Source organism: Phaenicophaeus curvirostris, chromosome 20, assembly GCF_032191515.1.
Source record: "Phaenicophaeus curvirostris isolate KB17595 chromosome 20, BPBGC_Pcur_1.0, whole genome shotgun sequence".
Lineage (NCBI taxonomy): Eukaryota > Metazoa > Chordata > Aves > Cuculiformes > Cuculidae > Phaenicophaeus > Phaenicophaeus curvirostris.
Genome location: NC_091411.1, coordinates 3,322,065 through 3,347,879, shown reverse-complemented (window position 1 = coordinate 3,347,879; position 25,815 = coordinate 3,322,065). Strand labels below are relative to the sequence as shown.

Below are 25,815 nucleotides of genomic sequence, written 5' to 3'. Positions count from 1 at the left end.
GCTAGGCATCCTCACCCTTCATGTGGGTGTTTTGGTGACTTACAGCAGTGCAGAGGGAGGCAGGCAGGACACCAAATAGGAAAGAGGGGCATCTGAAGCAGAAGAGCAAAGCTCAGGGTCTGAGCAGGCACAGCAGACACCATCTTCCTTCGATTCTAGAAGCGCTTTGTTTCAGCAGGGTGCACCATCACCACGGAACCACCAGCAGCAGCACCAGTGACACTTTGAACTCTTTTAGAGATTAAAGGACCAAGCTAAGCCCACAAGACAGCTCCATGAGCACGAAAGGGACTGCCAGGGAGGCAGTGGCAGGAGGACAGCAGTCCTGCAGGGATGATGCCCTGCAGGCCACGCACCTCAAAGGCACCAACTTTTGGCATTTCTTACAATATCTCCTCCAGAAGAGGAGGAAGGGTAACCACTGCGGGGGCTGAATTATTCATGGCAGCATGCAGAAGGCAAGAGGTGAGGGGAAGAGACAAAGAAGATGAGAGCAGGCATCATTCGTTTTAGTGCATTAACCTGGGTGTATGCCGGCGAGTAAGAACTATAGATGGAGGGTAAAATCAGATTTGGCTTAGGAAAGAAAAATACAAAATAAATCCAGGAGTGAATAGACAAGCAGTGCAATTTCCAGCTGCCTGGACACAAGGTGCCATGGTCTGTAGCAGGGAAGACACAAACTCAAGAGGACACAGCTCAGCTGCATCCATAGCTGGCACCTTGCACCCAGAAGGGCTGCAAACAAGATGACACAACATCAGCAAGGACATCGGTTTCTTTACCACAGCATTGGATATCTTGACCACAGCAAGCCTCAGAAAGACTGCAGGACAAGCCAAGGTATGGTTATTCTCATTCACAAACAAAATCCAGAGAAACCTGCAAGCAAAACTAGAAATAATTCAATTCCTCTGATTTACTGATTTGAAAACATGAATAGAAATGCATGTGGAGTGTTGTTAAATCACTGAGTATAAATACCTCTAAAAATCAGTCCCAGGTCACCACTGAACACAGGCAAAGTGTATCAATTAGAAAGCCCACGTGGGATAAGAAGACAAAGCATGGAAATGCACCTCATTTGGGCAACAGGAAAATCTGAGGGAGATGAAAGGAAGCACATCCCAGGGGCACAAGGAGATCAAACTGGGAAGCACTGGAAGGAGACGAAGACAACAAAGCTCTGCGGGTCATCGTCTGCCCCAGGTTGTCCCATCAGGTGCACAAAATCCCAAAGGCACACAGTGTTATCTGTTTCTATCTCACTTGGAGCTACACTCAGCCAGGATCACACTGAGCAGGGTCTGAGCAGGAACATCCATCTCTCCCACACTGAGCCCACTTATAACAGACCCAGCCAGCTGAGCTGCTTAATTTGTCCTAATATCCACTGCATAGGAGTAAGGAACAGCTTAATCAATCCTGCACAGCTACAGCCGCTTCTGCTTCCTCCTCATTGGTCTAAAGAGGGGGAAAATATAGCTCTCCTCAACCACCTGATAAAAGATCACTGAGGGACTGATACCTCAGCACTGAGCCACACTTCACAGTCACTTTTATCACTGAACCTAGCAGGAAGATGCTTTAAATACAAGCCAGATGAGGGGTACATCTTATATTTCTAGAAAGAGAAGAGGAACGACACAGAGTTGAAACCTTCAATGCACCTTCCTTCATTTTGTCTTTATGTTCAGCTTGTGCCAATTTCCCTTTGATTCCACCCAATCCAATTTGAAAAGCTGTAAGTACCACAGCTGGGCAAACCTGGCTCAAAGAAGGCAACAACAAAGACAAAAAATGGAATTTAAAAGTACCATTTATCTCATAGCATCAGCCTACTGCAATTTCTGGATGAACTCCCTGCTCTGTTCATCAAATCACCACAGAGGCCCCAGGAAATTCAAATTTAGGTCTTCTATGTATCATTCCTATATTACAGGCTTTATTTTCCATTGTGGCTTAACAGAAGGGCAAATAAAGGCAGTCCATCTCTCCTGTATTAACCAAAACCACAAAAGGAGCTAAGGACCCACATTTGATAGGACATCCAGCTTGGTGAGACAAAGCTCACATGGAAAGTCATTGCTCCCTGAACCTTCCTGCAAGAAATGCAGATTCTCCTGTGTTCCTTATTTGTAACGATGGCTTTGTTAAAAAGGGCGATGGGCAAGGAACAACAGAAAAGAACACTTTTTTTTTTTTTTTACCTTTCTTTCCCCTCCTTTTTAAGCACAGGCTGGGGAAAGACTGAAAGCAATAAGAAAGCAAGCAGAATCTCCTAACTTTTCATGATGCAGCTCTTCTGCTGCATGTAATTAACACCAACCAAAGTCAGATCTCAGCAGGTAACAGTGAACTTGGAGCAAACTTGCAGTGGAAGTGAATGATTATCTCTGTAATGAGGGAGAAGGAGGACAGAAGAGCGCTTTGCCATTATGACAAATTACCAGCCCGATTCTTTCTCCAGCCTCTGCACGTCTTGCAGGCTGAAGTTTTATGACCTCAATCTGGCAAAAATCCTCAGGATGGGAAAACATGTCATGAAACTCAGAAGAGCAAGTCTCTGAGGCAGCTGGCTCGATGAGGCCTGGATGGAGGTGTGCTTCCTTCCAGGGAGCTGCTCTAACACTGCAAAAGCCTCAGTGCCCTGAGGTACAAAAGGCAGAAAGATATTCCCTAGGGAGACTGGAGCACACAAGAGAGTGTTTTTTTTTTAAAGGGTCTGTGCCCAGAGAGCACCACTCCATGTTGCAGACTGCTCAGAACATGGTGCAGAAGTGAAGAATTAAAGCACTGTTTACCCTCACCCCGTTCACCTGCAAGGTGCCAGCATGGTTTGTAGCTGTGTCCCTTGCCAGGCTCCTGCTGTCACAAAGATGCTGCATCCACTGAAAATATCTCCCTGTGGTTCTTACACCAGGTGGTCCCATATAACAAGAGGCAGGTGTAGCAAACCTCAGGACAGAGCACCTCTGCATCATGTCATGGTCGTACTTCAGCAGGGAAGATTCAAACTGGCCACTGCAGTGCCTCTCCATGCTTGGTTATTGCAGTCGGATGAGTAAACCTCAGCAAAGATCATTACTTTCTATTGGCTGGTCTGGAAATACCTCAGGCTTCACCGTAAATATTTAAGTACATGACAGGCAGCATTTTTCACACTCAAGAAAACACAGATTCTCAGTATTCAAATACATCATTCACAGTGCGCTGCCCTCTCTGGCCAGCACCCCTGCTGTCTCGCCACCCTCACCACTCCCCACCACTGCGTCAAACAGCGCCAAAAAGCACTTAGACTTTAAATAACTTAAATAATCTTCCTCACAGCATCCCATGATAACATTTATCCTCTTTGCATTGTGTAATCCAAAGCATCAAAACAGTCACAAATGTATTGTACAGAATCATCCAGCTCATTACCAGGCAAAATTAATACCCAGCTCAACGCCCAAGCAGTAGAAAACTCCATAATTCCCACCAGCCCACGGAAGAAAGCTGCTAGCTGGGCTGAGAGCTGGGAGGGGAACAGCAGCAGGATGAGAAAAACAGCATTGGAAATCACTGCTAAAGGGTGGAACACCAGGAAGCTAAGGTGGGGATGGAGGTGGGTTCCCATCTCTTGGTGGCAACAGCTGCCAGGGCTGGATGACAGAGGGCTGCAGCCTGTGAGCAAGAAAACAGTGCAGGGACAGGAAAAAGAATGAACGCTGGTCAGGACTTTTGAATACGATAGCAAGTATTTTTTCCCTTCTTCACAGTGAACTGCAGAACCAAGTGCAGAATTCAATAAAAAAAAAATTATCGGGGTCATCATAGGGCTTCTCCTGGTCAGAATTGAAGCTGAAAGTCACAGCATCCCAAGCAGCAAACAACTCTGTGTTTAGAGAAAATTGAAAGGCATCTGGGGTCAGCCTTCCTTGGTATGATTTGGAGCCAGAATACTCCCATGGTGTTGCCAGAGGCAGACAATATGTTTTTCTAGGGAAAGGTTGTATTTCCTGTGACAGTGCCTTTACAGCTACCTTAGCTACTAAGATTTTACGAATAATCTAATAAGAAAGAATAACAGCCCGCCCCAGTCAATACAAAAAGATGTTTCAAGAGAAATTACAGAATCATGGAATGGGTTAGGGTTGGAAGGGACCTCAAAGCCCATCCAGTCCCAACGCCCCTGCCAAGGGCAGAGACATCTCCCACTGGTTGCTCCAAGCCCCATCCAACCTGGCCTTGAACACCTCCAGGGGTGGGGCAGCCACCACTGCTCTGGGCAACTTGGGTCTTCACATCCCCACCCTCACAGCAAAACATTTCTTCCTCAGATCTCATCTCCATCTCCCCTCTTCCAGCTGAAAACTGTTCCCACTTGTCCTGCCCCTGCAGTTCCTGTCAAAGACAACACTCTACCCCCCGCCCCCGCCCAGCTTTCCTCCAGATATGTTATGGATACAAATTCTTACACATTTTCACTACCACTGCTGTTCCACTCTGCACCGGTAACCTTACAAAATGATATCCCAGCTTTCTGGAACAAGGTTAGCATGGCTAGAATGGTTTCTCATGGCTAAAACAGAGAAATAAAGTTAAGGGCAGCTCTCTAGCATGAGCAAAACCTGGTTCATCCTTTGGGTGGATGGATAGTTAATCAGAACTTTAACCAGGTATCTAATCTTCCCTTTTTCTCTGTGCATGTTTCTGTTTTCCCTTCTTTGTGTCTGTGACTGGGGAGGTATAAGGCTTGAGCAGTCACATGCTTCCCAGCAGCTGGATGAGTAGAAGACAACCTGCACATCTTGATCAAGTGAGCAAACCTCTACAGTTCACATGAAGAAGCAAAGGAGCCTATCAAATGTATCAATGCTATCAAAGGGGAGAGAAATCTCTTCTCCCACTTCTGCTCTCCTGGCCCCAAACAGTCCTGGCCTTCTCTTGAATCAGCTGTGGCACTCAATACAAGCTCCTCCAGAAGAAAAACTGTGGTTTTCTGCTCTTGCTTTCTCCAGGGCTGTTGAGTTCTATCAGCTCACTGAGGGATCAAGCACCACAGAGGGAAAACAGAAAGCTGGGAGGAGAGGAAAAGCCCCAACAAGGGATGCAGCCTCATGGTACCACCAGTCCACAGCAAACAAGATGCTCTGCTCCTGATGAAGAGCCCCTTATCCTCCATAAACAACCAAAGGCAGTTCCTGGGTTTCAGGAGCTGTTTCAGTTGCAGATCACTTGTATAACCATGACCACTGCAGTACTCCAGGAAACCTCTAAATCCTACCATATTCACAGCTGGAAAACAGCACAGTCTGTCTTTGCTTGTGATGGGCAGCCTGGCAAGGGGGAGCTGCTACCAACTTCCCCAAAGCCCCACTGCTAGCACTGGGGTGAGCATGTACAGCACAGTACCCACTGCAACACGTGTCTTTTGTAAGGACATAAAACAGACAAACATCACTATTGCACCATCCAAAATAAGAAATTCACAACACCACCACACTCCATGCTCTAGAACCATTGGGGAAATCTGGATATTCAGAGGCACAAGCAGAGCTGAGCTCTGCCAGCAGTCTGGACCCAGTGCTTGCATCAGGGAGGGGAAAGGAACAGAAGGCAGAACATGCCATTTAGGGAGGGTATTTAGCTATTAACCAATTATAAGAGCGCTGGCAGTGCTTTGATCAGCACGCGTGAGGACACGCTGTACAGCAGAGTCTCATTTAATCTGAATTACACAGTGAACACACTTCTAGTCACATTAGGTACTCAGAGGTTTTTGTCATATCAGCTGTGGCCCAGGATTGCGAGTGATTTTTATACTAAGTTTTTACCAACAGATTTCCACATCTCCCTATCACTCCCTTGTCTTTGCTTTTATCATAATTCTGTGAAGAATCAGCCGAAGGGAAAGGTTGTTTGCTCTTTATTTTAAACCAGGTATCGTCCCTTCTGTAGCATTTGCAACACAAATGGTTTTGCATTTTGCTAGCAGCTGAGACTCCGGATCCTAATCGGGTCAATCTATCTGCACTGCTCTAACAGATAAAGCCCACTCACATTCAGTACCTGCCCAGTGTTGATACAGGTTCAAAAATAACTATGGAAAGGCAGAAAATTCCATTAAGAGTTACGGCAAAACTCTGTATAATCTAGTGTCAGCAGGAAGCTCAATAACTTGTTGTCATTTCAAATTATTTATATTGCCATAATCTGTGATAGCTTCTGCATACCTGCTTGAGAAATTTGTAGCTTCCTTATTGCCCACCCAGGAACACAAATACATGAGAGGAAATAGCTCAGCACCAAAAGCAATAAAAACTACTTGGGTAAAAGCTTTTTCTGTGGCTTTTCAAGGTACAGACAGTGGCATGCTGAAGCTTAACCCCCTAAATGCTGATGATGTACATGGCAAAGTTCTGGAAAATAAAATATAACCTGACTAAGAGGGCTTTAGTGAAAGAGGATGAAAGAAAGATCGAACACAAGCCCAGGAAACCAGTGACCTAACAACAGCTTTGCAATTGTTTTCTTGAGGCGTTACATCTCCTCTTTCTACCCGGCTGTTTTCTCTCTGTAACATGCGGAGGAGAGCAGAGCACTGCATCACTCCCAGGATACAGCCAGAATAATACTAGAGCCTGTGAGGTGCGCTGATCATCAAAATAAGCAACAGGTGAATGGTTGCTGAGTTAACCCTGTTCATGGGCTATTTCATAGAATCATAGAATTGCCAGGTTGGAAAAGACCTCTGGGATCATTGAGTCCAACCATTCCTATCAACCACTAAACCATGTCCCTGAACACCTCATCTATGCATCTTTTAAACAACTCCAGGGAAGGTGACTCAACCACCTCCCTAGGCAGCCTCTACAAGTGCCCAATGACCCTTTTTGTGGTAATTTTTTTTCCTGATGTCCAGTCTGACGCAGCTTGAGGCCATTCCCCCTTGTCCTGTCCCCTGTCACTTGTACTACCTGTACTCTTCCTTTCAGGTAGTTGTAGAAAGCAATAAGGTCTCCCCTCAGCCTCCTCTTCTCCAGGCTAAACAACCCCAGCCTTGTTAAACCTCATGCCATTGGTCTCAGCCCAGCGGTCCAGCCTGTTCAGATCCCTTTGGAGCCTCCTTACCCTCCAGCAGATCCACGCTTCCACCCAGCTTAGTGTCGTCCGCAAACTTGCTAAGGGTGCACTTGATGCCTTCATCCAGGTCATTGATAAAGACATTGAACAGGGCTGGACCCAGCACTGAGCCCTGGGGACACCACTTGTATCTGGCCTCCAGCTGGAGTTAACTCCATTTCCCACCACTCTCTGGGCCTGGCCAGCCAACCAGTTTTCCACCCAGGAGAGTGTGCGCCTGTCCAGGCCAGAGGCTGACAGAGGCTCTGTGTAGAGCCCTTAACTCTAAATCAACTTTCTTTTATTGAAACAGGAGTATGGGATATTGCTAAGAGTCTCTGCTGCAGGAGCCACTAGCTGACCCTGTCACTGGGGCATGGATGGCATAATGTCCTTGAGTGAAACTGTACCCTATGGAAGTCAACATGCATTTGCCAGTGGCCCCTTCTCTCTGTACAGCCAGCCAGGCAAATAACCACCTTCAGCTGGTCAAGGGATGGGATTGTCTTTCTCTACTCCACATTAGTGTGGCCCCGCCTTGAGTGCTGGGTGCAGTTTTGGGCAATATAGACAGGATCTAAAGCTACAGGAGAGTGTCCAGAGGAGGACACAAAGTTGGTGAGGGGCTTAGAGGGGAAATTGTATGACGAGCAGCTGAAGTCACTTGGTGTGTTCAGCCAGGAAAAGAGGAAACTGAGGACAGACCTCACCATGGTCTACAGCTTCCTCACAGGGGGAGGAGAGAAGCAAGCATTAATCTCTTCTTTCCAGCAACCTGTCATAGGACCCAAGGGAATGGCATGAAGATGCGCTGGGAGAGGGTCAGGTTGAACATGAGGAAAAGGTTCATCCAGAGGGCGGTGGAGCACTGGAACAGCTCCCCAGGGAAGCAGTCATGGCACCTGACAGCCTGGCAGTATTCCAGAATTATTTGGCCAACGCCCTCGGACACATAGTGTGAATGTTTGGGTTGTCCTGTGCAAAGACAGGAGCTGGACTCAATGATCCTTGTGGGTCCCTTCCAACTCAGGTCATTCTGTGATTTTCTTTTTCTATAGTGATGTCTGGGGCTTTTGGTTAGAGAATACACAGGCAGCAGCCTCTGCCTTCAGAGGGCCTTCCCATCCCCAGTCCATCCGATATACCCAGTTTCCTTCATTGCTTAATAGCCAGAGCCCACTAGCAACCTGCTGAGCAGCGTGGTCAACACCTCTGCTACGATGTTTGTTTTCTTCAGTCTCTCCCCAGACAAGGACATCAAACCACTATGCAAAACAGAATTTAAAAGCTTCCCTCTGTGAAGAAGATGTTATCATCCTCACCACTAACAAAGGGAAACCTGATACACAGGGCTGCATCTTTTATAGAAGGTACACATTTATATAATATTCCTATTTTGCCCCAAGCAACAAGAGGCTTTCAGGAGAGCCAGACAGAGGTCTCCATCTTTCGGTCAGCAAACATGTTTGAATCCAGCACAAAGGAACAGGAGCCTGCAGGCTTCTGAGTTTTGTTTTAAATGACAAGTATCATTACAGCCAACGCAGGCTGAACCCACTGTGGAACGAGGGAGATGAACTACCTAATGAACCATAATCAGCCCTGGCTCTGGCGCTGGCTTTAAATCATGTGTCAGACAAGTATGGTCACGAAGCTCTCTTTTACAAAGCCTCTGATACAACAGGATGTCTGACGAATGGCTTTGATCAGTTATTGATCGTGGCCATTATTCCTGGACTGAAGGAACGGCAAAGTACATGACACGGCCTCTGTGACCCTGCCTTGTAGCAGCACATCTCCCAGTCCTCAAACAAAACTGCATTGCTGCCTCCCTGCTCCTGCGTGCTTTAAGGAAGAGGATTCTCAATAAACTTGAGCATGAGCCTGAGCCTGTCCTTTAGAAAACATTTTTCTTTCTCTAGTAATTTAAAGAGAAGGAGCAAAGGTGCAGCACTGAAGGGCTTTTACTTAACTCTTTTCTCTCTTTTTGTGTTGCCAAGACTGAGAAATAGATCTCAATCTTTATAGATCTACATAATTTAGATCGCCTAGGTGGGCTAAGGAGAAACTGTGCAAAATGAGGTGCCAAAGTCTAAGATACTGCAAACCATTTGGAGAGTCAGGTTGTTCATTCCAGATCAAATTTCCACAGCTGCTGGGGACGTTCCAGCTGGGCTTCAAACTTGGCAGCTTCACCTCTATAATGGTCCAGCCCCAAAATTCGTAACGAACAAACACCAGATCCTTGGCTGACCCCTGGGGTTTGAGCATCAAGAGACCAGTGTGTCCCCAAAACCCAGACATTGGCTTAAACTGTTACAGATTTTTTAAAAAAACAAGCAAGAAAACCCAAGCAAAAAAAAAAAAGGTCCTGAGATCTTGTAATTGCCTTCTGTTGGAGCTTCCCCTTTCTCCACGCTGCACAGTTAGATCAAGTGCATTATGAACATTTTGATGTCCAACTCCAGCACTCAAGCATTCATATTAGCATCAGTGGGTTCCTAACAGGTTTTCACGATGACACAGGAGTCAGAGCTGGCTGTGCAGACCCAAGTCAGTACAATTACAAGAAGCTCACTGAACTCTTGGGCCTGTATTCAGAATCATCTCAGATAATGTTTTCTTACCAGCCTATTCCCCCTCCTAAGGCTCTACAGTCTTATAGAAATACTCCACCACAAGGAAAGGACAGGGTAGGAAATGTGTGAAGAAGGTCAATATACGGTGTGATGTTTCATCCTATCTTCTTGTTTTGTCCTTCATCCTCTCACAGTGTTAAACCCAACATGCCTTCCCTTTTCATATCCAGGTGAGGACAAACAAGTCACTAGAGTGTCTTACCCTGATAAGACGCCCAGCACCAAGTTGAGCATGAAGAAGGAGCCAATGATGATGAGAGGGATAAAGTAAAGCCAGTTCCATGTATTTCCTGCAGCATCGTTTGTCTGGAAACAAAAAGAAAAGGAGAAAGAAAAATATTAATCAGCCTCAGAAAGAAAATCCCATTAGGAAGTGCAGGGCAGTGGGCAAGAGAGATTCCCTTTGGATTTCCACGAGGCTGTCCACCACTGGTGTACTGGTTAGTTCTGTTACATTCACCATGCATGGTTTAGTAGTGGACAGGTACAGCTGGACTCAATGATCTCACAGGTCTTTTTCTATGTCAGCAAAAGTACTGATGAACCAAGCTGGTTGTCCCACCATCCACACCACAATTTGTCATGCTCTCCAGTGAGAAAATTCATCTACCTCCACTGCTCCAGGCTGACCCTGCTGCAGGGCCAAAACACGCTTTTAACTGACCTACTTCTGCAGTCTTTCTACACCAGCCTCCTCCCTCCCCACCCCAACTCTGACTTCCCACGAGCTGAGCATCAGTGTCACATTCTGAAAGGAGACACCCAACAACAGGAGGGAACCACAGCCATCCGTTAATCTGTGCTGCAATTAAGGCAGAGCATGGCAGCCTGCCCAGAACGTGCACATACACTCAGAGCAGGAGAAGGCAAGAAGCCTGCAAGAAAATGAGGCATCTTCAGAGTGATTGCAATTCCACATCTGCTTACTCAGTATTTTGGGCTTCTATCATCAAAACCTGTCTGAGGTTCCCTGAGTAAGCAGCAGTCTAGATTAAGGGGAGGAGAGGGTGGTTCAGTTTATGACAAAGCTTCTGCATTCATCAACCACAAGGGAGCTCTTCAAGGAACTGCTGAAAAGTAAAATGCCACATGGCCATTTCCAGAAGCCAAGTGCTGAGAAAAATGCAAATTCTTCTTTTGTAAGTGAAGAATGCTGCAATTTGAGAACCTGGTGGCTGGTGGAAAGGAGGGTAAAAGGAAAGCAAAAAGAAAAGATCCAAAGACGTTCTTCTCCTCCTGCAGATGGTAAAGAATAACCCGAACACAGAGCTCACCTCCCCTCTAGCCGCAGAGGCTGGCAGAGACCACAGAGAAAAGCTCTCAAACACCAACTTGCAAAAAAAATTGCATTTATTCTAACAGATATTGGTGTCTTTAACTTATTATCTGTGGTGCTTTTTTTGGTCACTACTCCAAATCATATTTGCAAGCATAATTTTCCTTGCAGAAAGATTCATGGGAAAAAAAGTGCTTCAAATGGGCTTTATTTCAGCCACACAAGTTCAAGCTGCCACCTCAAAATGTCTCTGCATGAGTAAAACTTGCCCAGTGAACAAGTAAAGACAATGCAGATGGCATATGTCATAGCATTTCTTGCAGGTAATAATATTTATAGCAAGTAAGTACCTCCCAAGACATTTTTAATACGATGCACATCTACCTAAATTCTTTCTCAAGGAACATGCTCTGGATCAAACACATGACAAGCTTTTCTCCAAATAGCAAACATCTTCAGAAATATCTATGTCAGTTGATCAGTGACTCACCCAAGAGGAACAGCAACTAACAAACCTCGCCACAAACCACCCCTGCTAAAGGCAAAACTAGCGTGTGACAGACAAATGAATGTGAAGAGAAAACAGGCTGGGAAAACAAGCAGAAAGGTGGGGAAAACTGTGCAGCCCAATCTCTCATTATGGTTTTGCAATGTCTTTTAAAATACTTGTCATCCCATCCCAGCAGTGTCACTTCTTCATGCACTGTTTTGTCTTCCAATTCCTCTCTCCCTCTGCTTTTAGCTATTTTCTTTCCTTGTCCTCCTGCGCCACATCTCTACAGATGGGTTTGGATGAAGCAAGGCCACTTGTCCTCTGTGCTTCTTCCCTAACACATAGAAATCATTTGGTTGGAAAAAAACTTTCGGATCACTGAGTCCAATTGTACTTGTCTGCTACAAAACCAGATCCCTGAGCACCTTGTCTACCCATCTTTTAAATATCTCCGAGGACAGGAACTCAACCACCGCCCTGGGCAGCCTCTACCAGTGGTTGAGAACCCTTTCAATGAAGAAATATTTCCTGATATCTAATGTAAGCCTTTCTTGGAGCAACTCCAGGCCATTTCCTCTTGTTTGGCCATTTGTTACTTGGGAGAAGAGACCAACACCCACCTCACCACAACCTCTTTTCAGGAAGTTGTAGCCAGTGATAAGGTCTCCTGTCAGCCTCCTTTTCGCCAGGCTAAACAGCCCCAGGTCCCTCAGCTGCTCCCAGAACCCCTGGGCTTCAGACCCTTCCATGGCTCCATTCCCCTTCTCCAGATGTGCTCCAGCCCCTCAATATCTTCCTTGTAGTGAGGGGCTCAGAAACTGAACCAATGATTCAAGTTGTGGCCTCGGCAGTGCCAGGAACAGGGGAAGGAACACATCAGGGAAGTGCATGGTACCACCCCAGCCTGCTCTCCTGGGATCACCAGAGCAAAGACCATGTTTTTATATTTAGAGGCTGTTTATCATTTCTTGATTTGTGTACCAAAGTGGCAGCCCTCTTTTCTCCAGCTGGAGCAAGGACATCCCATTCAGGAAGGCTGGGGACTGCCGTCAGCCAGGCAAGGGAGGTTGGAGAGCCATCCCCCAAGGAAGAGCTGGAGGAAGGGAACAGATGGGAGAAGGGAAACCACATAAACATGCAAAGAGAGTGCAGTAGGTTCACTGCTGCCAAATGATCGTTTATCATTTATTTATTCATTTGAAGCCCAAACTTGGCGACAGATCCACAATTCCATGCCACGATCAAAGCCCTTAAAAATGAAATGTGCTGAAACATGACTAATTAACCACCCTTCTCTGAGCGTTTGCTGCCCTACCTCATGCTCAGGGCAGAGCCTCACTTCCTTTGCTCTGCCTTACACACAGGGATCCAGGACAAACTAGAGGACAAAACACCTGGTAAAAGGGTTGATGAAAAACTTCTCCGAAGCAAGCAGAGACTTCACGGTTGTGCAGAACCTTTCCCAGTGTTTCCAAGCATGCTTGAAGCCAATCACTGTTTATGGCACTGGCTCCGCCCTGGTGAGATGCTTTAATCAATCAGACCTGTTTGCTGCCAGGACAACCAAATTCCTTTCCTTCCAGAAAAGCAAACAGAGACCCACAGGCACCTCTGGTTGAGCTGAGGAGAGGAGGCAGCCTTCTGCCTCCAGAACCACCAAGGCTTGGGCTGTGGCCCAGCTCCAGGCTTGTTCATTAAGCACAATGAGCCAAGAGATCAAATCAATTTTTATGTTCCAGCTAAAACATTTCACTGGTAACGCCTGGCTGACTGTCAGTGCTACTTGATCCTAACCACAGGTCCAACCCAATAGGGAAGAAGGAGAATTAAAATACTTGTCATGATGTGCCAGAATTACATTCACAGAATCACAAAATCACTAGGTTGGAAAAGACCCACAGGATTATCGAGTCCAACCATTCCTAAGGGCTTACAGGAGGGCTCCCTCACTGCTCAGGAGCCAAGGAACCCACTGGTGAGTAACAGGGCTGCAGGTCTTTTCATGAGCACCACATCAAGTTGAAGACTTGCTTGGGATACCAGTACCAAGCCGCTCATGTCTCTTAAACTCAGCAGCACAAGACTCCCACAGGAGAGATGCTGCACAGTGTGAAACAGGCACTGGAAGCCTAAGGGATGCTTTCAGGGTCGCAGTGGAGACCCAGAGGAGGAGCCCATATGAACTCTCCAGCCCCTGATATGCCCTTCCCAACAAGCCCAGCTGCCACAAGCCCTTTGCGCAACCTCTGTTCAGCTCCAGGCTGCTTCCACCCTCTGACACGGTGCTTGCAGAAACATGTGCCCACTATGCCAATTCACAGCTGGTGCCTCCTCCTTTCATTTCCCTCCACCCCCACCCCACTGAAAGTCTGACCTAAAATCCCAACAACATCATCCTTAGTCTCTTCCATGTGACTTTCCTTCGTTATCTACCCTGCAGCCTGATGCCATTGCTCAGCAGGAGTGCCCAGGTCACAGCTGGATGCCAAAGGACAACCTTTGTACATTGGATCTCTGCACAGGTGGCTTGAAGCACCTGGGGGCTCTCTCTTCCCTTTCACGCAGCTCTGAGCACGTCGCTGGCAATGACAGCACGGCCATCTCTCTCCAGAAGTAGGTGGGTGAATACTATATGTCATCTATAACAAATGTAGAAGCTAAAAAGGCTTCTGTCATGCACAGAGATTAATGCCCTGAACTCCCAACGCAGCTGAAGAGAACAGACTGTACTCCAGCAAAGCACGAGATACTTCCCACAACCAAGCCTGTTGTGACTTGTCCAACACCAGAGAAAGGCTGGTACTGATACTTCGCCTCTCAGACACAGCGAGCTGTTAGGCCACTGCTTCATTACATTAACAAGATGGCAGCTGCAACTAATTATTAATTCATTTAAAGATATGCAGCTTAAACAATTGACTTGAAAGCAGCCTACTGGTGCTTGCAATGTGCTGCAGAGTCCAGAAATGCTTTTATATCACCTTTTATCTTCCTTTCTGCAGCCCTGGCTGTAGCCCGTGTTCCCGAGAAGGCGGGAACCTTGTGCCTGCTGCCCTGAGATGAGGTTAATCTGTGGCTGGAGCTTCTTGCTGCTGCAAGGCCAGAAACTACATCACTACAAAATTACTTTTTACTCCCAAGTAAAAAGTCATACGACAAAAGAAAATGGCCTGAAGTTGCACCAGGGCATGTTCAGATTAGATATTAGGAAAAATTTCTTCATTGAAAGGCTTCTTAGGCACTAGAAAAGGCTGCCCAGGGCAGTGGCTGAGTCCCCATCCTTGCAGGTGTTTAAAAGCTGGGCATATGAGGTGCTCAGCAACATGGTGCTCAGCAACGTGTACCTGTCATGGCTGACAGGTACAATTTGACTTTGTGATCTCGAAGGTCTTTTCCAACCAAACGATTCTATGAAAATGGTCAGCAAAGCTTTGTCTTCTCTGACATCCTTCTCCCAGCCCATCCCCACACTCGCCACACAACGCCAGCTCTCCGAGGACCTCACCTACTTTCAGCTCAGTGTTCCCCACAGCTGGGGCATCACCAGGAGAGCCTCACAGCCCATCAGCCTCCAGGCCGAATCTCACATGCTGCTGACTTCAAACAGGGCTGATCAAAGGGAGCAGGAGCTGGTTTAGTAAGGGAATGAGTGTGTAAATACTCCGGCAGCACTTCCTTGCCAGCAAGGCTTCTGTCTTTCCATCTGCAGTGGGGAGTTACTGGGAAAACTATGACAGCCCTTGCAGAAAAAGACCCAGCAGCCCCAGGAAGGGAAGCCTGGGCAGTTTCTGCCAGGGGTTCTTGATCACTGTTTGCATCAGTGATGAGATTCTGGTTCTGGAATCCCAAACTAACAAACACACAATTAAGTGAGATTTGGTTTAAATACAGCCCTGTGAACAGGCAAGTGGCTGCCTCTGTTCAACGGGTGGCAAGTCTTTGGCTGTGGAAGATTTACGGACTGAAATCTAGAGACAGTCAGATACAGAATAATCCCCCAAATCCTGTCTCTTTTCCCCTAAGCAGATAGCACAGCTGCCCACAACCTCCCACTCTCCTCTGACCTCTGCAACACAACCTAAAACCTGCATTTCTTGTGGCAAGAGGGACAGGGGATTCCCACGTACCTGGGCATGTGTCCCTCTGAGCAGCAGACAGCAAACTGACATACTAAGCCCATGCCCCACGGTGCACCTGATGGATCCGTGATCCAAAGCTGAAAGGTTCTCCTTGCTAGTGCAAAGAGAAGACTTGCCACCGCTCTGCACTGCCCACAGCCCTATTCAGCATATGACAAGGACCAAGAGAGCCAGGCATTGCTAGGATGTCTTTAAATAACTTACTCAAATAAGCTATTAAACACAGCTGAACCTGTTTAAATCCTCTTGGGTAACACAAAAGCAGCAGAACAGCAAAGACCTTTGCCATAGGACAATCCCAGGTGGTGCATGGCAGGGTCTGGCTATCCTGATTGGAGACTGCTGTGCTGCAATGAACCTAAGCAAAAAAATTTCATGTTTCAGCTCCCGATTTCCAGGTTTCTGATCAAAACACCATCATTCTCTTTGTTTTTCTCCCCAAGTCATCACTATGTCTACCTGCAGTTCCTTTATTTCTGTACTGGGAGGAAGAGAGAGCTCAGGCATGTCCACATGCAAGGCTACACCAGGTCAACTCTATCACCACAGACCCACATGTGAACACTCCATGGTAAGCCTATAATTAATACAAATTACACAGTCATCCTAATGACTTCTGACTTGCACTCAGGAAGCTGCTCCACAGGGTAAGATGTCAGTGCAGGCCAGCTGCTGGGGGAACTGACCCTCCACAGCAGATCATCTTCTCCTCCACACGTGCAAACTCCCTTCTGCAACCACTATGGTTGGCAGGCAGCTCTCAAAGAGAGAAGCTGTGTAGCAGCCTTCACCAGAGCTTCTCTGCCACCTCCTAGGCTGCCAAAATGCCTTTATAGGTGTTCTGTTGACTTTGGAGGTTTGTACAAGACCTTAAGGGCAGCATCCATAGAACTGTAAAGTCACAAACCATCCTACCATGTATCAGCACCAACCAGAGTAATAAAGCCCAGAACAAGGTCTAGGCATGTCCTGCAGGCAGATGGAGATCAAGGCTTCCCTGGCTGCGCAAAGATGCTGCTTAGGGCCCTCAAGCTGTTACAAACCCATTCAGTCTTAAGAGTTACTCCACTTTTCTACCAGTAGAGCAACAAAACAACTCTCTTTTCCTCTGAAGTCATTCTGCCACTTACAGGAGTTTTTTCTTTCAGCCACTTTTGACAGGAGTAGCAACCCTGAGGCGACTGTTCCACATCTCCAAGGAAGAAATTCTGCCACTGCTTTGCTCAGCACATTGTCCGTCAATGTGAATAACAAGTAATTAATGGGCTAACATGTAATCCTTTGGAAATGTTTCCAGAGTGGGGTTCAATAACAAAAGGATCTAATCTGACAGATACAGCCAAAGCTGAAACACCACAGACCATAGCTCTTTACTATATTTTTAATCAAAATGTGTAGTACACCTAGCATTTATTGACTTTAATCTAATCAATGGGAGAGCCTGACTTATTTGGGGCAATTAAAGTGCAATCTTCCCTTAGATAAGTGCTTTTGCATTGAGGAAAACTCTCAACTGACTTCAAGAGATGAATTCTTTTTCCCCTTCATCTTATGCTTCACAATTCACTCCTCACTACTTCCGTCAATTAGCAACGCTACTTATGGTTAATTTATTTCTATCTTTTCCTATTCTTTGGATTAGATGAACACAGAAATTACAGAGAACAAACCCAAAAACATTAAAAGCCTGTACAATGAGCATGTGGAGCCCTCCCTTACCCAGCACCCTTTCTCTAGGCACAAAGTGACAGGGGACAGGACAAGAGAGAATGGCCTCAAGCTCCACCAGGGGAGGTTTAGGCTGGACATTAGGAAAAAAATGTTCACAGAAAGGGTCATTGGGCACTGGCAGAGGCTGCCCAGGGAGGGGGTTGAGTCACCTTCCTTGGAGGTGTTTAAGGGATGGGTAGACAAGGCACTGAGGGGCATGGTTTAGTGTTTGATAGGAATGGTTGGACTCGATCCAATGGGTCTCTTCCAACCTGGTTATTCTATGATTCTATGAAAGTAACTCCTGCTAAGCTCTTCAACAGGGACAGGCAGACCTTGCACAACAAGGTATAAGGGTAGAAAACGCAAATTTGCTGAGAAAAGCCATTCCAAATCAATGGCGACCTACACTATTCACAACATAATCACAGATTCAAATGACATCTAAACCAGCCACTGCACTGAGATGCTACATAGTCCACATTATCACAATATCCCAAAGCGTCAATCTTCACTTCAACAGAGTGCTTTCACAGATGGAGGAGGAGACAGAGGTTTCATATCAGCTTAATAGATTCAAGTCCAAACCTACCTCACATCGCAAGTCACTGAATATATAGCTGTGGTCAAGCATAAGCGTTGCCTATTCTAATAGAAGACATATCCATCATTATTTGCACCATGTTTGTAAGCCAAGTCCCTGGTGGAAAGTCATAGAATCATAAAATCATTAAGGTTGGAAAAGACCTCTAGGCTCATCCTGTCCAACCACCAGCCCAGCCACACCATGCCCACTAAACCATGTCCCCAGGTGCCACATCTACATGTATTCTGAACCCCTCCAGGTATGGAGACTCAACCACTGCCCTGGGAAGCCTCTGCCCAGGCTTCACAGCTCTCAGTAAAGAAATTTTTCGTAATAATCAATCCAAACTTTCCCTGGCACAACTTGAGGCCAATTCCTATCACTTGTTTCTTGGGAGAAGAGACCAGCACCCACCTCACCACAACCTCCTTCCAGGTAGCTGTAAAGAATGATAAGGTCTCCCCTGAGCCTGAAAATACCTCTGCCCTAAAATCCAGCCTGGCAGAGCACAGCCCAATATATTTGTCAGATTAGAGCATAAGACACTTGGCTTCCCCCTTAAAAGGATAAACTCAAACCTCAAATCTAGCAGGACATTGAATAGCTTTATTGTATTTCAGTTTTGTTTTAGACCAATGTGACCACAAAAGGGGACTGGAGGGATTTGCATAAACTTCTTAAAACATTGCAACCTCCAGAAATAAGTCCAGGGGATAATGAAGAGGCCTCAGTCCTCCATCAGTAACAAATTGGGTAGAGCTGAGGAGGAGGACAGCATCTTCCTCAGATCTCCCCAAGAAAGTCATACCTTAACATCTCATTCAGTAGAGCTGTTAAGCATTTTTGCTATATTCCATTTATCCGGTTACAAAAAAGATATTAAAATTTACAACTTAAAATTTTTTTCTCCCTTCCCCCCCCTTTTTTTACCTGTTTTTATCATTTTTATCCTTTTTGTTTTCTTAATTTTTTCCCCTGCACCTCTTTGAATCAACTGAAACCAGAAGGGGGGGGAAAAAACTAAATACATCTTTTTAAAAGGCTTTCATATTAAAGTCTTACATAGACTTTTTCACCCAGAAGCATCACCAAGCCTTGCACTGAAGCCACTGTTGCTACCCCCAGCTTTACAGAAGATGAAACTGGGTCACAGCCAGGTGAAAGAAGAGCTGCGTCCGTGCTTCTCAACAGACCAGCAGAAATCCCAACTCTCAAGTCCTGACCTAATGTGATGGCTTACAAAAATTACCAGAATCTGGAATCAAAAAAAGCCCCCTTTTCCCCCTCATCCAATTTCAGTTTAAATACAAACTAGGCACAAAGTCAGTCCAATAACTTAGGCTACTGACTTTCAGATGTTTCAGTCCATTTGCAGAGAGCATCTGCTGTCCAGCTCTGCAGGGACACGACAGCCGGGGATGGGGGGAGTGCTGGCCATTGACCCTTCCAAGCAAAATTAAATTGGCAGAGAGGTGCATTTCTGATTGATGCTTAGGGGTTGGACCAGGGGAAGGAGATGACAGAGCACCTGCCTGGAGTGCTCATCCGTGTGAAGGATAAAACTACAGTGGCCTGTGTACTGAAATTAGTGGTCAGCCCAAATCACACTCCTACACATGCTATGTACAGCAAGACAGGGTTGGATTGGGATTCAAATATCTTGAGCAGATATCTGGGATGAGTGGATTCAGATCGTTTGGAACAAGTGCCCTTGTATGTAGAGGAGTTGAATTAAAATGGAAGAGTCCCAGCCCTGCAAGCTGCAGGGGAACTTGGAGTAAGGATTAAATACCTGTGGGTTTATCTGCTTATGTGTACTTAAAACTCCTTAGATGGAGGTTTCCATGTCTGGCTATGGGATGGATACAGTCTCAAGAAGCCCTAAGATCCGTAGGATGTTCAGCTAATAACTCAATACTAGAGGATCTCCTCCTGGAGCCGTGCTGATTCCATCCAGTCCCAGAGCTACCCCATTCTGCCTGCTCACCCCTGCACCCCGTGGAGCTGCCTTGACACCCAGACATCCCAAAACAACAGCTGCAGCACATTGGACAATCAAATACACAACACATACCAGAACAACGTGTTTCCTTTGTTCCAGGAAGAGAAATCCCTTCCACACAGTGGGCAATAAAAACAGAGAGGGAATAACAGCTCAAGCAACATCTTCACAACATCAAACAGGAGTGCAAGGCTCCCATCACCATATGGGGCAGAAAATCCAGGTGGAAGCCTCAAGCAGAGGAGATCATTGTTTAAAAAAGGAAAAATATATACACACTAAAGGAAAAATTAATGCATACACTTAGGTAATTAGACCTTGGGGGTTTGATGCTCTAGAATTCAGATTTTCTAGTTTTTCTTTCCAATGACAAGAGTTAGAAAGTCTCAAACAAAAGAAGGGAGCTATAATTCTCTCAAACGTATAAATCCAGGATGGGCTTTCAGAGGAAAGCATTCAAATGCGTAAAATCAACCCAAAGACCAGAAGACTCTCAGTAAAATCCTAGAAGCTGGCAGCATTTATTTTTGCTACAATACTGCCAGCCATGTATGAACATGTTTTAACTACAGTCATTGCAAGCAGGAATAATGTTAATTCAGCCAAATTGAAATAGGAGCAAATCCTTCCCTTTGTTTCTCCCCTTCTCCAGCTTTATAGAGCTGGGAAGACTGAAAAAGCAAACCCGCTGCTGTTTTATGCCTTGATCCGAAGGCTTATGGCACAATAATTCAATACGTAAATATGCTAACAGGATCTCTTGATAAAAAATTCATCCTTTCCCCAGATAGTGAGGACTCACTCAGCTGCTTTATTCATGAGCATGCCTGCCTGGCACAGTGAAAGCTCTTTCACTGTCAAAAATTACAGGCTGGCCAAGGGACTCTACCTAGTTTTTTCATCTGTTTTTGTAATGTCTCCTCCCTTTTCTTTTATATTTAAATGGCTTTGGAGTTTAATTATGGATGTAAACTTTGTCTAGGCAATTCCTGTTGGAAACAGGCAATGCATTTACAATAAGGAAGGTCGGTCCTCAGGTACTCAGGAGAAAGCATTCCCTCAACAACCACACAACCAGCCACCCCAGGAACCCCACCCCGCAAGGTAGTTACAGCACTGAAGCTGCCTGGAATGTGCATTTTAGAGACGCGAGGTCCTTCTGCAAAGTCACAGAGCAAGTTAATGGCACAATGATGAACAGAGCCCCGAAAGACCAGAGCTGTAACGAGAGGTACCCAAATGCAGTTGTGGAGAGGAGGATGCTGGCCTCTTCTCCCAGGTGACAGGACAAGAGGGAATGGCCTCAAGCTCCACCAGAGGAGGTTTAGGCTGAACATTAGGAAAAAATTTTTCACAGAAAGGGTCATTGGGCACTGACAGAGGCTGCCCAGGGAGGGGGTTGAATCACCTTCCCTGGAGGTGTTTAAGGGACGGGTGGACGAGGTGCTGAGGGGCATGGTTTAGTATTTGATAGGAATGGTTGGACTTGATGATCCGGTGGGTCTCTTCCAACCTGGTGATTCTATGATCTCATGGGCTACCTGCAGCCCAAAAACCTTTTGTTTGACTAGGAGCCTTTAGCTATGACTGCAGGCCAAGGCTTGCTGCCTTGCTGATGACCACAGCGCCCAGCCCATAGCCACCCAGCAGTGGCATGGGGGAATCCACACCAAGTCAGAACCATTCTCCTCAACACCCTCAAAACCTCAAAAGCAACGTCTAGTAGAATAAACTTTTCCTCCCATTCAGCAGCTCCTGTGGCCAGCAGCCCCTTTGTCAGCAAGACAGAGCCAGTCACATGGATCGACTCCCAGGACACTGAAACAATCCAATACTCAATCATTTCCTGATTTCAGATTAGGAAATTGTGGGTCAATGCCTAAAATAACTGTAGATAATGACAGTGCTAAGAATAACGTGCAGGCTTCCTTATCATCTTAAATACAGATCTAGATTCTTCGTGGTTTTCCCTTTAAACTTTGTCGGCAAAAGCTTCCCAAGAAATTGTCAATAGCAGAAATCTGCTTAAATTAATTAAAGTCTTGATTCCATTGTAGAAAATGATAACAATAGGCTATTACATGCATGCATTCTTCAGCAGAGGATTGGGATTGAGCAGAGCATCAATCTATTTAGGCTAGGTCGCCTCATTTTGTCTTCTAATGAGACTACCTCCAGCAGTACAGCTTCTCCTCTAGTTAATTATGAGAAGAAAATATCCTTGGAAATACATTTACAGCTCATAGAAATAGCTAGAGCTGAGAGCTCAGTCACACAACCTTCATAGCACAGTGAAGCCCCTAGGTCCAAGGGTCCTTTGTCAATGCAAACCCTGCTCCTCACGATATGAGTCAAAAGCTATTTTATCACTAACATTTTCCTATTTTAGACAAAAGACAGTAAAACAAAACAGTCAGAGTGAGTCCAGAAGAGGCCACAAAGATGATCGGGGGGCTGGAGAACCTCCTATACGAGGACAGGCTAAGACAGTCGGACTTCTTCAGCCTGGAAAAGAGAAGGCTGTGGGGAGACCTTAGAGCAGCTTCCAGTGCTGAAAGGGCAAGCTGGGGAGGGGCTCTGGATCAGGGAGTGCAGGGACAGAATGAGGGGGAAGAGTTTTCAGCTGAAAGAGGGGAGATTGAGATGAGTTCTTAGGCAGAAATGTTCTCCTGTGAGGGTGGGGAGGCCCCGGCCCAGGTTGCCCAGAGCAGTGGTGGCTGCCCCATCCCTGGAGGGGTTCAAGGCCAGGTTGGATAGGGCTTGGAGCCCCTGATCCAGTGGGAGGTGTCCCTGCCCATGGCAGGGGTTGGATCCAGATGGGCTTTGAGGTCCCTTCCAACCCAAACCATTCTATGAACTATTATTAAATCACAGTATTGAATGCTTCAAAATTACAACAGCCCTGTTTGGAAACATCTGGTCAAAAAAAATGGGAACTATCCACTTTTTTCTCTTGGCTTCCTCCCATGCCATATGGAGCTCTCAGTCTCCACCACTGGAAGGTTTCTGCAGTCTGTGTATGGAATTAATCCCTGACCCTACAAAAGACTGACCTCTGGCTGGCGAGCTTGGTGGCTGGAACAAGCACTGCTGCAGCACCACAAGCTCTGCATAGCATCATTTCTCCAAATTTACCCAGTTCTCTGTTCACAAACAAATGAGCAAATATTTTTAATCCAGCTAAATGGCAGCTGATGCTTCCACCATAACAGCCAATACAAGTTCTCCAGCTGCCTGGGCTGTACCCAGAGATTTTATGTAGCCACAAAGCCATGTAGATGAACTTTCTCAATTTTGCATGACTTCTCCATCTGTAAACTAGGCAAGGTGACTTTGAGCTAGAGTTTCCCTTGTTTCATCCTGCTTTCCACTGTTACTGGGTGATTTTCCTCCTGCCTGGGATTCACAAAGCATTTTCTGGATTTTGGCACAAAAAATGCAAGAAAGAGTAAGAAAATGTTGCTGAAAAAAAAAAATCTAGATTAAATATTTTCTATTTGGAAGTCTCTATAGCACTGAGAATTTTATTTGTTGGATGAAAACAACAAGTTGCTGAAAGGGGTGGGAGATGGCACATCCATGGAAACATTGAAGGTCTGGTTGGATGGGGCTCTGAGCAACCTGATCTGATTGAAGATGTCCTTGTCTGTGACAGGGGGCACGGACTGGATGGGTTTTAAAGGTCCCTTCCAACCATAACTATTCTATGATTCCGTGATTCTATAAAAAGACACAGGGTGACCCTGAAGATAGGTAAAGGAGAACAATGGCACCTTCTGCCAAAGAGCATCTTCAACTTGCACCTTCTTGCAGCATTCTCATGAGATTCGCCAAGAGATTGACCACAGGGGACCTCTGCTCCAGCAGATAGTTCCCTGCCTCTCTACTGCCGACACAACACAGAAACAGCCCTGACACCATCCATTTGTGGAGCTTCCAAGCCCAGCACCCCCCTGAGCTGCCTGGTACCCACACACTGAGCATCCCACTCGTTCCTCTGCCAAGTTGCCCAGACACAACGTCACACCCATACAGCAACGCCGCACCCGTTAGAGCATTCTGCCTTTGTTCCTCTCCTGTATCCCAGGGCATGTGGTCTGTAGGTTAACAAGCAAAGCCTTTCTCCTAGAGCCCATGCACAGCCAGCCTCTTCTGCAGGAGAACCGAGCCACAGGTATTTGGGGTTGCTGTAGGAACTGTAAGAGTAAATAAAGCCTTCACTTTTGGTTTTCTTCAAAGCATGCTGTTATTTTCTTCCACTCCATGAGCAGATGTAGCAGTCACGGTATAAGCAGACTGGCATCCTTGTGAAAGCACGCAGCTGCCTTTTTCATCGTGTGTAGGAAAGCAATTGTTGGGCATGTAAGAGAGCTGCTTGTACCCTCGATGCTATAATGTTGTTAAGCTGCAAATGAATTTCTTCAGCTGGAGTTTTCACTTCTTGGCAAGCACTGATGATTAAGCTGCTGTTTGGAGAGATTTTTACCTCTTTTCAGAGAGCAATTGCTCTGTTGAAGGGGCTCTTCAAGTTTGTATGATACATGTCACTCTCCTGCTGTAGATCTTAAATGTCTCAGATTAAACCTGGAGGTGGGCACCCCACAGTCATTTTGACTGTGCCTTCACTGAGACATTAAATAAAATGCAGAAGATTGAGTGAGGCACTTAAAGCCTTGCTCAGCTTTATGCGTTTTCTCAAGTGCTTTTCTGAACAGGGTGATTTGCTGTATCGGGACCAGAGTGCTCCAACCCTTCTAGCCTTGGAGAGAAAACCTGCATGGGCACAGGGTCAGACAGTCTGTGTCTTCAGACGGGTGGAGACCCAGGCATGGTCAGAAACATGCATCACACTCATCTTAGCATGTAAATATTTCAGAGCCATTTTAGCCTTAGACATGCACCACATTTTCTGTTATCATCATCTTTGGATTTCCACAAAGCCTTCCAGATGCAAAGCCTGCCAAGCAGAAACTCTGCATCCCTGAAAGATCCAGGAGTCCAGCCCTTTGGCAAACAGGCTCTAAGGCCCTAAAAATCCAGGAGGAAAGCATGAATAAATGGCTGTCAGCCAAGGCAGAATTTAGGCTGCTGTGAGACTGTAGTACCGACAGCTTATCTTCCCATATAGGATCCATCAGCTGTATAGGTTCCTCCATTTACTTCGTGTTTTATTCTCACAGGGGCCAGCAGAGCAGACAGCGAGGGAGGGGAAATTTGTGCTGCTTGCTCAGTGATCTCCAATGTATTTTTCAGCTGGACTAAAGGCCTGTTGATGAACACACCAATTTATTATACTACCACATTATATATATCTGACAAGGTCTCAGTAGTAGCAAATGCCTCACTCCAAAGGCTCGTATGAGGCTTCCTTCTAGGGAAAGAGGAGATGAGAGATCCAGTCCACCTTCTGCTAAAGACGGTTTGGGCATGGAACTCTAGGAAGAGGTTTGAGGTGTAAAGGAGTTTTGTTATTTTTATGCTGCTAGGTTTCTGCCTGGCAGCAGGGCAGGGTGGAGGTGATTCTGTTCATAAAAGAATTTTTGAAACTTGGGAAAAAGATGCTTGGGACTCGATGACTACCACACGCAAACGATAATGATAATCTAAATGAAGGAATGTTGAACTAAAAAGGCTTATTTTTCTACATAATCATAACAATCTTCCCTGCTACTCAAGCAAAAAACAAGTTGTAACACCATAATGGGATGGAACAGGCTTAAAACCAGCAGAAAACATAGGCAAAATCCATACCTCAATAACCAGCTGGAAGAAGACCTATGCACTGACCCTTTCAAGACCTCAGAAGAGGAAGGAATGGGATGTGGACAATGCCCAGGCCATGTGCAGGCTCTGTTGGGATGGG

General features: G+C 46.1%; 1 protein-coding gene across 20 annotated transcripts in view; it reads right to left on the bottom strand.

Moving 5' to 3' along the window:
• CACNA1B (calcium voltage-gated channel subunit alpha1 B) overlaps positions 1–25,815 on the bottom strand; it is a 317,979-nt gene that overhangs the window by 164,864 nt on the left and 127,300 nt on the right. For all 20 annotated transcript variants that reach the window (XM_069872974.1, XM_069872988.1, XM_069872975.1 and 17 more), the window contains one exon: positions 9,949–10,052. In XM_069872974.1, the coding sequence (XP_069729075.1) occupies positions 9,949–10,052 (104 nt within the window). The remainder of the gene's footprint in view (positions 1–9,948; positions 10,053–25,815) is intronic.